At 41.3% G+C, this 14,869-nt stretch overlaps 1 protein-coding gene across 1 annotated transcript in view; it reads right to left on the minus strand.

Moving 5' to 3' along the window:
* Nucleotides 1-14,869, minus strand: part of SPATA5 (spermatogenesis associated 5) — a 162,467-nt gene that overhangs the window by 126,478 nt on the left and 21,120 nt on the right. Inside the window, 1 exon segment of the mRNA XM_041412004.1 lies at nucleotides 10,899-11,108. Within this exon segment, the coding sequence (XP_041267938.1) occupies nucleotides 10,899-11,108 (210 nt within the window).

Here is a 14,869-nt window from a genome sequence, read left to right on the forward strand (position 1 = left end):
TAACCAAAAAAACAAACACTGTGAGGTTCTTAAAAGTGCTCAACAACAGCACCAAGGGGCTGCAAATCAGCCAGAAGGACAAATCACAGTAAAGAACCACAGCAGTGACTTAAAACAATGTTTAACAGCACTTCTTTGAACCTGACACTCTGCAGGTGAAGCAAGAAGCTCCGCAGCACACCTGAAACCCATCCCTAGCAAGGGAGCTGTTCAGTGTCTGAGCTCATGCACATTCCTGCTCCTCTGCTGAGGCTGCCAAGCAGGATTATGAGTGCCAGCTGCTGTGGTGCCTGTTTATGCTCACAGCCCTATCCACCAGGAACAGACTGGAGACCACAGGGTCAGCATTCCAGTCTTGAACAAGTACTTAAAATTATAAAAAGTAAAACAATGGCAAATTCTCGGAGTATTTTCTGTTCTGCGTATCCTGTAGGATAGGCTGCTTAAATAATGCTTCCTAATGGGTCTCAGCTTCTCCTGGGATTGGTAATGACTCATTGACTTCAGCCTGGTTTGCATCAACATTGACCTGCAGCCACAAACAAGGCTCATTATCTGCTGCCCTGAATGAGAAGAGCCAGTGGCTCCAATCTATTTTCCAAGCAACAACAGGTGTCCTTGTAATTTCTCCAGAAGAAACAACATCCTTCACAGTCAGAAAGCTGAACCACCTCTTCCCAACTGTGGGTGCCTTCAGGTAACACTCAGCCCAGAGCACAGGGCAGCTTTAACAGCAGGTATGTCACAATTAAGAATGTGTGGCAGACACACATTTATACACTGGCAGTGACAGAGCCTCCGTTACAAGCCCTCTTTGAATGGGACCATCTGGACTTTGTTCCCAGGTCGGAGGAACACAGATTCATCACTCTAAAAATGCAGCACACTGGTTTTTGCAGCCTCCCCTCTCCACGCTCATTTTCATTCCTGCAGTAACAGTTAATGCACTGACTTCACCTTGACACTGGAAAACACCTGTGCTCATGTAGGGGTAAAAAATAATATCCTCTGAAAAGCAAAGGACAGGTTATCTGATATCAGTAAAGCACCCAGACATAGACACCATTTTTATTTCTTTCTTTTCCAAGAGTTGTCCTTTATCCAAAGGACCAGGTGAGTGCAGCAGCCAGACCTAGAGCACCATACAGGCCGAAGCCACAGTGTAAGGGTTGACAGGGACAGCACTGTGTGTCAGGCCTGTAGGAAAGGTAAATTGTACAATTAGCATTGTTTTCTTTCAGCAACATCCACCCTTAAAGCAACTGTTATGGCATCTGGAGGCCTCCAGTGACTGCAAAATTGAAGTCTGGTGGTACCTGCGTGGAAACAGAATTATTCAGACACAAAACTGAGGAACACAGGAGAGAGAGAAGGGAAAAACAAGGTGAGAAGAGAAACACAAAAAGCAAGGTGAGAGAGAGAAGCACAAAGCCTTTTGCTGCTATTGACACCACCCATGAGGAGCATGCAGCAGTTAGTGAGGGCCAGACTGCAGCTCAGAGACAGCCCAGCTGCTCCGGGCCGTCGCAGTTCAGATGAGGAGCAGCCCTCATCGAGGAATTCTGTTCAGGGCAGATGAGGAATCCGATAGCACAGCCCCGACAAATCCTTAAGGAATGAGAGCAGAGTCCTCTCTTTCCATCCAGCTCTCTGTCACAATGCGAAACCAACTACAGACTCTACCCACAATTAGAGATTTCTCTCATTAACTTTTCCTTGGAGCATGTGGACTCTCTCTTTCATGCTCTTATTTCCATAAGTAATCTTCAATCACATCAGCATTCCCATGGAAACCAACATCACACGCATCCGTGCCAACGGTGTGCTCCTCTCCTATGACCCAACATCAAACAGCCTGACATTTTCTTTTGTCTCAGCAAAAAAAACCCTTAAACACAAAACTACCCTATTTGAGCTTTAAGGTACAATATAATTTCAGATGCTTGTAGTTTTATTTTTAATTAAGCATTAAAATATGATGAGGGCAACATCAAAGCAATAAATACCACTTATAATGTTTCAAAGAGAATTATTTTGAATGCAACTTTTTGCTGTAAGCTTTGACATGAAGTTTTTCTCCATTTTTCTCTTCATTTAGCAGCAACTCCAGGTTAAAGACCACTGCATGTGGAGAATTTTCATGAAAATTGGTTTGGAAGTCTCCTAGTTCACCCTTCATGAGGGATACCAGAACGCCATCACGGTTTTTACTGCGAGCAGCTCAGAGTCTTTATTGTCCACGGCAAGAAAAGAAAAGGCTCCAAAGTAAGACAAAGCACACACAAAAGAGGAGAAATTGCTGTGCAATTCAATCATGCAAACACTGAAAACCACAACACAAAAACTAGAAATGTTCAAAGCAGCTGGAGGTAGCAAATGAACTGGGTGAGCTCTGGTCCCATCTGAGCTGAGCCTTTGCCTTACCCTGCCTGCACCTGTGCTGTCCTTCACCTCAGATTGATGGCAGCTCTTATTTGAAAAATAAATCTGCAGGCCAGACAGTCTGCAGGCCACCACAAAGTCACCTGCTGGCAGCTGATACAGTTTCTCATTTTCACAAAGCTCACCTTTAGCAGACTTTGAAGGCCACTGAAGAAATACCAGGAGTGTTTTTTTATTTTATTTTTCAGTGCTTTTCTAAATGCTTTAAAAAACAAATGACATGAGCTTGACTTAGCAAGCTGACATTTGTTGAAAGATCATTTCTGGCCAAGAGGTGAGCATATGGATTCTTTTAAAAAGCTTTTTATAGCTTTGATAGACTGACCAAGAGGTGCTAGTAAAAAATGGGTCAGTTTAATGCTGCACAGTTCTATTCTCATCTGCAACAAGTCATCTTCCATACAAGCAGACATGAAGAAATAAAACCTGTTTCTTGTGGTCATTTGCACAGGGACTCCAAAACCAGCAAAAGATTTGGAGCAGAAAATTGGCAGAAGTAGTTGTAGCTCAGCCATGCATATAAGCATCTGTGAGCTAGAGTCCAGACTCACAATAAAAAATCTGCCAATTCAGGCCCACTGGATACTGCTGAGGTTTCTTTATTCAGCCTCGAAGTAGAGAGAGTTTCCAGGCATGCTCTGCTTAAAGACTATTCCATCCCCACTTACAAGATATATCCCCATGTATCACGAAACCTTCTACTTGCTTATGATCTGGATTGGATGAATTTTAATTTCTTTTTTATTTTAATTTAAAAAAACCCAAAATTTCTTGCATTTAAAATGTTATCAGAATCAACTCTTGAAAGATTAACTGCACAGAAGATAAAACCCTTGTGCACATGCAGCAACATGAGATAAGCTTGTGCCCACATGGTTTTGACAGAAGTTCTCAAAGCATTTTTAAACTGCCAGAGGGATATCTGCTATCCCTGAAGTTAAAGAGTATCAGTCATTTTTCTGAGCAGGGCTTAAGACCACTTGCAGATTTTTTCCACCACTTGGGTAAGAAATTTAGTCAGTGACTTCTCTTACATGGTTTTTGGTTTTTTTTCACTCTTTTGACAATCAGGCAATTTATGTACTTAGGCTTTCTGAGTCACATGGGCATAGCTCCAGATATCTCCAGCACACAGCTCAGTCTAGACTCTTCAGAAATACCCTGATAACCTCACATACAGGTTCTGGGCTCTTACAGACAAATTAAACTGTGTTAGCTACAGACTACAATTCCTATGTCCTAAAAATCCAACTAGAGAGTTTGTATCTCATCCAATAGATTACCACTCTAGTTTATTACTACAAGATAATGCACAATTCCTTCTTTGCCATATTCAAAGCAGAAACAATCAGACATTGAAGTATCAGTCATAATTAACATTTAATTTCAAATGATGTCTCTAGAAACTGAGCTCTGTATTGTGAATCTCAGAAAATAACAACAACAACAACAAAAAAGACAGAAGTGCCAATATTATTTTTCAACTGTTCCCACTGTGTTCCTAGGTCAATGTTCAGTGCCCACAGTCACACACTGGCATCTGAGTTACATATTCACATTAATTGACTTGGCAGACAGATGGTCGCCTCTCAGATGCCATGTGCCAATTTCTCTTAAAACTTCAGGAGAAGCTTAGACATCCAGCTTGGAGGAGCAAAGTTTGATCCCACTCCAGCAATATACCCCTGACAGAGTTAAAACCAGCATCTTTTCTTATTTCTTTCCAGTTTGGACAATGAAGCTGAGATAGTCATGGAACCACAGAATGGCCTGAGTTGGAAGAGTCCTTAAAGATCATTTAGTCCCATCCTCCCTGCCATGGGCAGAGACACCTTCCACCAGACCACATTGCTCAGAGTCTCATCCAACATGACCCAGAGATGGGTAATTCACAACTTCTCTGGGCAACCTGTGCCACTGCCTCACCACCCTCACAGTAAAGAATTTTTCCTAATCTATGTAATCTAAATCTACTCTGTTCCATTTTAAAACCATTCTCCCTTATCCTGTCACTACATTCTCTTGGAAAAAGAGTCTCTCCATCTTTCTTTCAGGCTCTGTTTAGGTTGTGGAAGGCCACAATTAGGTCACTCCTAAGCCTTCTCTTCTCCAGATTGAGCAATCTCAATTCTCTCAGCCTTATGCTCCACTCTAACAACACTGAAGGGACTCAGAAATTAGTTATTGAGTCCTTTAGCACTGTAATCTCCATGGCAAAATGCTATTCCATCCCTCCCACAGTCCAACCAAAGCAGCACATGACTCAGGGTGGCTGCAGGGAAGCGAGTTAACAAGATAAACACTGAAACTTCCTTTATTTTAACAGTAAGGCTCTTTCTAAGGCAGAGGCTGTATGTGTGTGATTTGGTAATTGGTTACGCTGCACAGAAAAATATTTGCTCAGAAAACGCATTCTGTTTTCTCGTTAAGAATAAAGCCTGCTTCTTCTCTTTCAGGGCTGCTTAAAGATTTCATCTGCATCACTCCCAGCTTCTCAGCACATGGAAACCCCAGGCTGAGTGCCATGCAACATTTTAATCACTTCCTTTCCCTCTGCCCTGCATTCCAGAGGACCTTAAAAACCTGCTGACACCTGTCTGGGGTTTGAAAACCTTTAATTTCAGCAGGTGCTTATGGGCTCCAAAGTATTTAAGGCAGCAAACTGGCAAAACCCTGTTATCCCCAATCCATGCAGTGGAGTTGCTATAAGCAGCATGATCAGACTGCAAAGGCAACTATAATATCCAATTTTCTTTATTGTCTTGCCTCAGAGTCCCCTTGTTTGCCATTTGCCTTGACCAGCAAACTCCAGTGACGATCTTCTGAGGCTTCTTTACATAAAACAGAAGCCAGGATTTGTATTGCAGAATGAGCTGACTGGAAACATTGAATTACACTCACTGCATGCACCAGTGCCTTCAGAGTGCCTCTGGCATCATCAGGGCAGGATCCATGCAGGATCAAAAATCACACAGCAAAACCATACAAAATGAGCCACCCCTGCTGCAAAACCTATTTGCTGAGACTTCACACCTCCAGCAACACTCCATTCCTGCACTGGTAACTTGAAGAGAGAGAAAGAAACTAAGTGCTAATAAAAATAAATTTGCAAGGTAATTGAGAAGGGACAAAGAGATGGGGATTTTATTTAACCATGTTCTGCCTGCATAGTCACTTTTGGTATATTTATGGTAAGAATGGATGAATGATTTATTTTTAGTTCAGTAAAATATGCAGGAAGCTTCAGGATTAAAAGAGCTCAAAGTATCTCAACTTGTTATCCCTTGTAAAAAATGTCAAATTTTTCAGAGTTATTTTTACTATCTGTTAATTAACTAACAAGTTATTGTAAATGTGTTACTGTGGATCTTTTTAGAAATTATATCAAATGTTTGCCAAAATTTATCATAAAAGCACAATGCTTCTGCATTTTTCATCTCAAATGCCTTGCTTTTAAACTACTTACAGTCACCAAGCTTTCTTATTTCAGGCTTCTGCTCACTGAAATCCCCATCAAAAGGCTAAGCTATCTCCCCAAAACTCAGTGACAGTTCTTCACAAAGCAAAGCAGTCGACCTTTCCAAGCCTCATTAATCTGTTGGAGCTGCCACAGCCAAGAGCTGAAGGGAAAAGCAGAGGAAACTTGAATTGGAAAATATTTTGACATAATTGACCCAGATGACAAACTAAGCTTAAGCACATGTCAAGCACGGGGAGTGGTACAAAAGCATCGGCTGGGTGATATAGGAAGCTAAACCAAGCCAAGGTGAAGTCAGAGCCCTAGGAACACTGTATATTTTTGTAATTACTGCTCATTGAAAAAAGAAAAGATTCCTTCAGCCCAAACTCTTAAGTAACAGCAAATAAAAAGACAGGAATATTTTATCTTTTTTTTTTTTTTTTTTTAAATCACATTGTAGTTGGATCTCCTAACCAATGTTTCAAATTAAAGTTTAAGAACAGTATAGTTCACATCATCTGTACCAGTGGTACATCTGTACCATCTGTACTCAGTGCTGACATCCTTAAACACTCCTTACTGTCACAGGTGGGTTTGGTTTTCTTTGTTTTGTGTGGTGTGGTTTCTTTCAAGTATTGCTTCATCCTGTTTACAAAAATTACCGTGTCTCCTTAGCTGAACTGCAAGGCATTTAACTTCTTAAAATTTAAACTGGTTTTTGTCACTACCCTTAAGTGAGGCTTTGCCTTACTTTTGATTTTAAACAGACAAATGTTAAAAAGCACTAAACAGCAAGAGGAAAAATGATGTTTCTGAAACCTTCACAAGCATATAGAAGTTGCATAATTTTTCTTGCTATATATCTTATAAACTCAGGTAATCTGCTTGTTGGACAGAAAACAGAACTCCAAGTCCCCATGGATCAGACCATCACAGATACATGATAGAGTTTATCTGGATGGGTATCCTGATGGTGCCTCCCAGCCTGACATCCTAAGAGCACACTCCAGTGTTCATTCTGAAATGGGTTGAAACCAAAAAAAGCTCAATGGTTTTTTTATTTGGTAGTAAAGTTAATGACCTAACTAGCACAATAATAGGAGGAGGAAAGAATTCCACATGGACTCTCTGCAAATTGCTTCCCAGAAAAGCAACAGAAAATCTGTAAGGAAAAGTAATACTCATTTGATTCTTAGCACAATACAATGACACAGAACTTCCTAAAAATAAAATAAACAAAAAAATTTAAAATCCAAGAGGGCAGTCGTAACACATCTAAAGAAACTAAGATTTAAGACAAATGCAGAGATAATTATCTATGCCATACAGCATAATAGGTGAGTTTCTTCCAAAAATATAATATCATCACAAAAATCCTAGTGGTCTCACAAAAAATATAGCTCAAAAACCCAGCTAGTCAAAACTGACCCTAAGTGCAGGATCTGTCAAAACAGTCCACAGAAATGCCTACCACATCAAAAGAGGGAATACAGTGACAAAGGGTTTCATTTCCTTCATGCTCAGTTTCAGAAAGCTAGATGACACCTAAAGCAAAAATGTCAGAGACAGGTTGTATATAACAGCAAGGTGTCATCAGCCTGACACAAGCTGAAAGTTATATCCCCATCATATTCATATGGATAGGTCCAATACCTGTATACAAGGGGTTTTTCTTACTAGCACAAAAAAATGTGTAAAACACATTTGAGAAGAAAATTACTAACTTTGGTACAATCACAAGAGGATTGTGAAAGACAAAAGTGCAGAGAAGGCTGACTGAAACAAGCAGCCAGATCAAAAGTTGTTGATAAGTCAAGACTGATGTTCAATCCTGCAGAATGAAAAAATTATCCTAATCCATTCCTTCACACAGTCTTACACCCGCTTGTATCCATGAGTGCAAAACACTGAAAAATCTCCAAGCAACTGAGAACAATTCAGTTGCCTTTTCTGAAACAGAGGTTTGGAGGGGGGAATAATCCAGATGACCAGTAAAACCCTGAAAAGCCTCGATGCTGCAAGACATTTAGAAAAAGGGGTTGGCGGGAAGGAGCAGGAAGAGCCATCCCCTGGAAAGTAGTTGACAACCTCCTCCCCAGTAAATTTAGCAGATACATTGTATTAGAGACAAAGAAAGTCAAGAGAAGGAACAAAAATAAACTATTCCCCCTAGGAATTATATGCAAGATTGCTTTGTAAAACAAACCAACCAACAAGCTGCTTTGCTCTGGAAAAGCAAAAGGTCACCAATCTTGGTGCAAATACAGCTATAAAAAGTTTTTGGCCAAGTATCAAAGAGCATGTTTACAAAAGGGCAACATTCATTGTAACACTAACCATTCAAACCTCACAATAGATTTCAGGAGAGAACAGGATGCAACGTCAAACATCTGTTATCACGTTATTTTCTTCAACTCCTCTGCCCAGAAATGACATGGAGACTCAGCCCATCTCCCAAACCTCATGAGAGGCCAGTCAGACGCGGGACAGAGGCTGCCTTGTGACAGCTCCCCATGCCCAAGACAGATGGAAAGGTCACATTCAAACAGTTTGCTCATAACCCAGCTGAAACGTCTCACTGGACAGAGTCAGCTGTCCAAACTGCACAGACACATCTGGCAAACAAAGCCTTCCTGGAGGCAGGCAGGGGCTATACCTGCTGCACTGAAACAGGACAACCAGCTCACACAAGGACAGTACATCCAGCACTGATGGGAGCTGGGACTTACTGTGCTCGTGGCTCTTAAATGCAGTGTGCAGACACAATAGGTCCAGCCTTCCAAAAATCACAGAACCGAGCAAGCACTCCATGTAACAGAATTGATCTCAGGCTTCACAGACAAAGGGAGAGGCAGCATCCAGCAGCAGGCTCCCACAGCTAGAGCTGTGCCTCCTGCCTGCAGCCCCTGCTCCAGAAGGGTCCAAGAACCTCTGCCCTCTGCACTATCCCAAGAGAGTATCCTACAAGCTGTACAGCAGACACTTCTCATCAGAATTACTTACTCGAGAGAGACTGGAAGGAAAATGAAAGTCTGAAAAGTAAATCATCAAGAATCGCACTTTCATTTCAAAATGCCTGATGTCAGTTCCAGGGATGGATATCCAAGACATAATGTAGAGAAGGGGAAAATTAATAGGGCTCTAAGCAAGAAAAGAAAAATCGCCTCTCAAAAACACCCCAACAAAACAAACCAAACCCCCACATATTCATCTACTTTGGATTTATTGCAGGAACACTTGCAGTGGAAATTAATTCATGCCTGTTGTGCTTGAAAAAGTGCTACAGACGATGTTTAACACATTTAGTACATGATGGATGTTGCCTTTTTCTGTCCAGGAAACAAATGTGAAGTTAGAGAAAGTGGGCTATGTTCCCTTCCTGGAGTCAACATGTCCAAGGTTGGACATGCTCCAGAGATGTGCTTCTTGAAACATCTGTATATTGAATATTTGACCAGTTCCAGGCCAGGGGATTTAAACCAACTGGGAATCACAGGCAATTTCCTAGAGCCAGACACTTCTGCAGCTTGTCAGTGATAGGGAATGTTGTATGTGCAGAACTCCATCATGGAAAAACACTGCACTTCTGTACACCAGCATTTCCCATCATTGCACCTCTGGATACCTCCTGGTCAGCACGAGCCACCCTTCACTCTCGGACAATTAACTGCATCAGTAAAACTGTCTGACGGTGCCATGATCAAGGGATACAAGATAGCAACAACATCAATTTTCAACCTTTTTTTTTTTCCCCAGACTGCTACCTTCTTTCCCCACCCTCCCAGGCATAGGGCGAGACAAAGAGGAATGTTTTCTTTTAAGCAGAGGTGGAGGAAAAGGTTACCTTGTTTACCAGTAGCTCTGGAGCACAAAGAACTACTTTGTCTTTATGGAAGAGGCAGAAAAGGTAGTGTTTCTTAAGGGCTGAGGTTTCCAAGGCTGCCCTTGTTGATGTGACTGTGACCCAGAGGGCTGCCTGTAATCCCAGGGAGCCCGGGCAGTGAAGGGCTGCTGGCTCCAGGGTCAACACAAATGCCTCTGCTCCCAGAGAGGATCCACAGCTACAGCGTGCCTGAAAGGATGGGAGGAGGAGGAGGAAGCTGTGCGGAAACTAACACAGGAGGCTTTGTGAGTAAAGAGATGGTCAACAGAGAAGGGGACGTGATCTTACTGCTGAGGAGGAGATACTTTCAAAATACTTAAACAAATGTTTTTTCTTGCACTTCATTAACATTCTGACACAGCTGCAAGACTACCCCATGTGGAATCATTCTGCTATCTTTTTTTTTCCTATGCAGTGAAGCTCAGTGTTATTATTAAATAACTTCCATTCATGTGTTTTCCATACAACCCACAGTGATCAATTACACTGATTCATAGGCAACAAAATCCAAAATTTTTCTATACTGTTTCTTAATGCTGAGAGAATATCCCATTTATACAGGAGTATTCAAGATATAACTGATTTTTCAAGCTTTCTGAAAACTGATGAAGTAGAACTATTTCCCCAGAAAAAAAGGCAAATAGGACAAGAAAAATCTGTAATGAAACACAAACAGTGAGATAAAGAAAGTGACCTTCCTGAGGAAGGAAAAGGAATGTAAGAGATTAGATGATATTTCCATGCACGCAGTAATTACAGTAACATCAGCTATCCACTATCCAGAGCCACTTTTCACTTGCATTGCTTTAATTGCAGTACAAATATTGTTGCCACTTTTAGAAAGACTTTAAACAATGCCAATATCACTCCACAGCTTACCCATCCATCCCACATCTGTGCTGTGACAAAATAAATAACAGTTTTTTTAAAAGCATACAAGAAAACACACTTAAACTGATCAAACTTACAAGATATTTACAAGGTCTTTGCAGGAGCATATATAGGGATCAGAAACACTAAGAGCCACTGGATTTTAACACCAGAAATTGGTAAACCATCAGTTGATATGCAGGAGTAAAGAAAATGTGAGTGATGTGAGTGTGAATGGCTTACCTTCACTGCCAAGAAGTTGAGGCCACTTTCATGAGCCAAAGCTTTTGCTATCATGGTTTTTGAGCACCCAGGAGGTCCATAGAGCAGGACACCCTTGGGAGGCTGGATCCCCATTCGGATGAAGGACTCTGGATGTTTGAGAGGCCATTCCACTGCCTGCTTCAATTTCAGCTTGACATCCTCTAGTCCTCCTATGTCTGACCAAGATACCTGCAGAACAGAGCATTTTTGCTGAATTCAGACCATGGGGCAGAACTATTGAAAAAGTAAACAAATCAGATATGCTCTGCAGAATGTGCACTGGTTCTTTAATGAAGTTGTTTTTAATGAGTCACTTCTTCAAAAAGTCTTTATGAAACAAGAAGCATAAGACAGGCTTGTCAGGAATACATAATGGATGTGTGATGTCCTACCAAAAAAGCAGACGGATCTAAAACCTGCCACACCTCTTCCTACATGGCTGTCAACAAGCCTGAGACTTTTCTCCACATATTCCCAGCCTGCTCTTCCTCTGGTCACCATCCACTCCCATTCACTTCAAATATTAAACATGTCAAGGCACACCTAAATCAAATTATCTTCTGCCTTAAAACACTCTTCCAGAAATTTTCTCAATATAAATCATCCTTCAGCTCTGGAAAGTGAGTTGCATGTGAAAAGCAAGCAGAGTGTTGCTGAGAGGTAAGGTATTGCCTTTCCCCCGAGCTGAAATCTGGTGTCACCCTTGGTTTGTCCCTATTTTCTCCTGGTGCCAGAACAAGGAGTGGAAACTAGAAGTAGACAGCCCCTGAGAAAGGTAATTCAGTCTGCTATTGAGGCGCATGAAAAAAAGCATTTGGATGTGGTGCAAGCACTTTTATTTAAGACCAAGAAAACTTCAAATAAAATTTCTCTTAGATTGTCAGACTTTCACGTGGAAGAAAATTACAAAGAGAGCAGAGAGCAAACAGCAAACATAACGAAAGTTTGTGTTTATGAGTCAGACATGAAATAGTATGACTATTCACAGTCACATAGTGTGACTTTAATTTCATTTCAAAAGATGTATTACCTTCCCCTACAACCCTTGATTCTATGTAGGAGCTTTGTAAACTGCACAGAACTAAATTTGACACTCTCAAATGACTTTTTCTGAGGGAAAAAGACAACATAAGCTTGTTCTCCTTTTTTCAGTATCAGTCCTTACTCATACCTGGCAAAGCATGGACTAGTCATTCTATCATCATGTCTTTCTATCCAGACAAAGATTTTGACAAACATGAACAAGACCATCTTGAAATTAATTAGGCCATCATCAATTCCCTATCTCAGCAACAGAAGGCAAGATCTATTAGCAGTACTTTACATGCACGTAAAAAGTCAGGGAGAAAACACTTAAATGTTACTTTTACCCTCTTAAATATTCAGTCATTTACCCTCTGCAAATATTCAGTCTACTGAATATCAGTCAGGCATTGTTCAAGTGATTTTACAGACCCACTACACGGCATTTAAGACCAGCACAAGTGACAAAATTGTACAGAAAAGGTGAAGTAAGGTCACCTTGCTGTAACAATGAAGGTTGTTTTCAGCGATCTGGAGACTTATTCTGACTTTGCCTACATTTTAAATTCTGACAGTACAAGGCGTGGAATTGGTGCAGCAATAATATTAAAAGCAAAAATAGCTAATAAACCATTACCTTCACATTCTGGTGAATTCTAAACAGAACAAACTTGTCCTCATTTCAAAAGGAGAGAGCTAAGTATGGAGGGGGGGAGAGGGGAGGGGAGAGAGATTGGGGAACAGTCCACCAGCAATAGTTTCACTGCCCTCGCCTGCACAGGAACTCAAAGGAGAGATCGTGCAACACCAGCAATGAGGTGTGATGTTCTGTCACTGTGGAAATGGCTCTAAAGATTAGCCTTGAGGTTGGGCTCACACATGGAAAATCAGCTCTCTGCTACAGCATGTACAACACCACCATTTCATTACGGCTGCAATCTTAAGCTCTCCCCAGGTCAACAGAGCTCAGAGTGGGATGCAGAGCAGCAGCTCCCCAGAGGTTATTAAGCACCAGTAATAAAGAAATAAAGCAGATGGGCAAAGGATGTCTTATCCAGAATCTTTTGCCTGCAAAGACACAAATCTGAGTGTTGAATTACAGTAAAGGGAGTGAAAGAGGCAAGCAAAACCCATAGCGCTCTCTGAAAAAAATTTCATAAAGACCCACAGGAGAGGGAGGAATGGCAACTGCAGTGCAACTCTCCAAAGAACTGCAGTATTAACTTCCTGATTTATAATGTGCATCCTCTCTTCCCTAAATCCCTGCTGCAGAAAAAGCAGCCTTCTAAAAAGGTTGTGACACACAGCAAAGTTCAAGAAAGGCTCTGTAAAAATGGAAGGCAAGATGCTACACAGAACTAGGCAGCAAGGATTTTACATTTGCCTTGGTCACAGCCAACACAATTCAGATACAAGAGGAAGGAATTGTGGCTTTATTCAGAAGTTACTTTGAACTCTTGTCATTTGATTGGCACATGGCTACTGCAAAGCAATGAAATATGAAAGAGCCCCACCATCTGAAAAATTAAGCTAAAAATCAAAAAAATCTCATGTATATCAATGGTTTTACTTGGAAGTCACTACATGGGCCAAAGGTTGCATCCACACCAAGGGGGATGCCAAGTGAGTACTATATCTGCAATAAATACCTAAAAAGCTGATATTATTCATGTAGTTCAAATTCCTGTCTTCTCTTTGGACAAAAAAAATCTCACATCTTATAACTTTAGTGTCTGAAGTTATTTTTAGCAAGGTTTTTTTAGATTACAGCATTCACAGAATATTTTGAGATGGCATGGACTGTAAAGACCATTTAGTTCCAAACTCTCTTCCTTTGGTAAGTGACATGGGAGGACACAAAATCTGTTGCACCCAGATCATTTCAGAATCTACTTTAAACTCACCCCAGGCAGCAAGCAGATGGCTTGAAATTTACCCTACATCTTCAGAGAATATGCATTACTTTGTGGAAATGCAGGTCCTGTCAGCACAAAAATAATCTCCACTATGTTGTTAATAAAGGAATGAATTCCAATAGTACTCCAATAACTCAGTGAGCGTTTAACAAATAAAACCAAGTGACAATCAAGGAAGCCACTAGCAGGATGGTTTAGTGGACAAGAGGAGCCTGAGGAGTATATGGACCAGGACTGAGAACAGAATTCCTGCAGTACCTCAAGACCTTGCTTCTACCTGCCTGTATTGTACCATTGGGCAGCATTCCACCTGGCTCCAAAGGGGCTGGAGTGCCTGAGAGGCACAGCAAAGGAATAACAACTTGAGCCCACAAGCCAGCAGCACAACGAGCAAGGCAAGAAACTCTGGCTCTCAGCAGAGCCACTTAGCCTTGAGGATATTGGTGCCATGACACCATTTCCAGGAAAAGCTGTTTGAGGCCAGCCTGCACAGCATGGACTCTTAGCAAGCCAGGTGTGACATCCGAGCTGGCTGCGTGCAGCATCCGGTTCAAGGATTTTATTTCCCATTCCTATAAGTTTGGGAATAATGGTCTACAGTTGTGCAATCTAGTTCCCAAATGACTCATTTTCATGCAATGAAACATAAATGTTTTCTTCTAGGGCTTAGGGAGCTGCTGAGGAACACCAACACAACTGCTCACAGAATCAGGATTTAGTCAGATTAAATAGAAAATTCTTTTGCTCAATCTTCTTAACACAGATCAGAGCTGCCTTAAGCCAGGTCAGTTCCGCAGCACAATTTATGTTGGGTCTGCTACTGAGCTACTATAATATGCAATTAAGAGGGCAGTGGGCATGGTAAAGATTAATCTGGCACCACCAAATGAACTGTTCATATAATGACAGTCACCTGACAAGTGAGTGTTTGGCAGTCATAATCAGCCTACAGCATTGAATTCTGGCTTCATTTAAAACCATATAATAACACTGAAGACATTCAGACCACAT

This window comes from Onychostruthus taczanowskii, unplaced genomic scaffold, assembly GCF_017590055.1.
Source record: "Onychostruthus taczanowskii isolate IOZ18803 unplaced genomic scaffold, ASM1759005v1 scaffold38, whole genome shotgun sequence".
NCBI classification, from domain to species: domain Eukaryota; kingdom Metazoa; phylum Chordata; class Aves; order Passeriformes; family Passeridae; genus Onychostruthus; species Onychostruthus taczanowskii.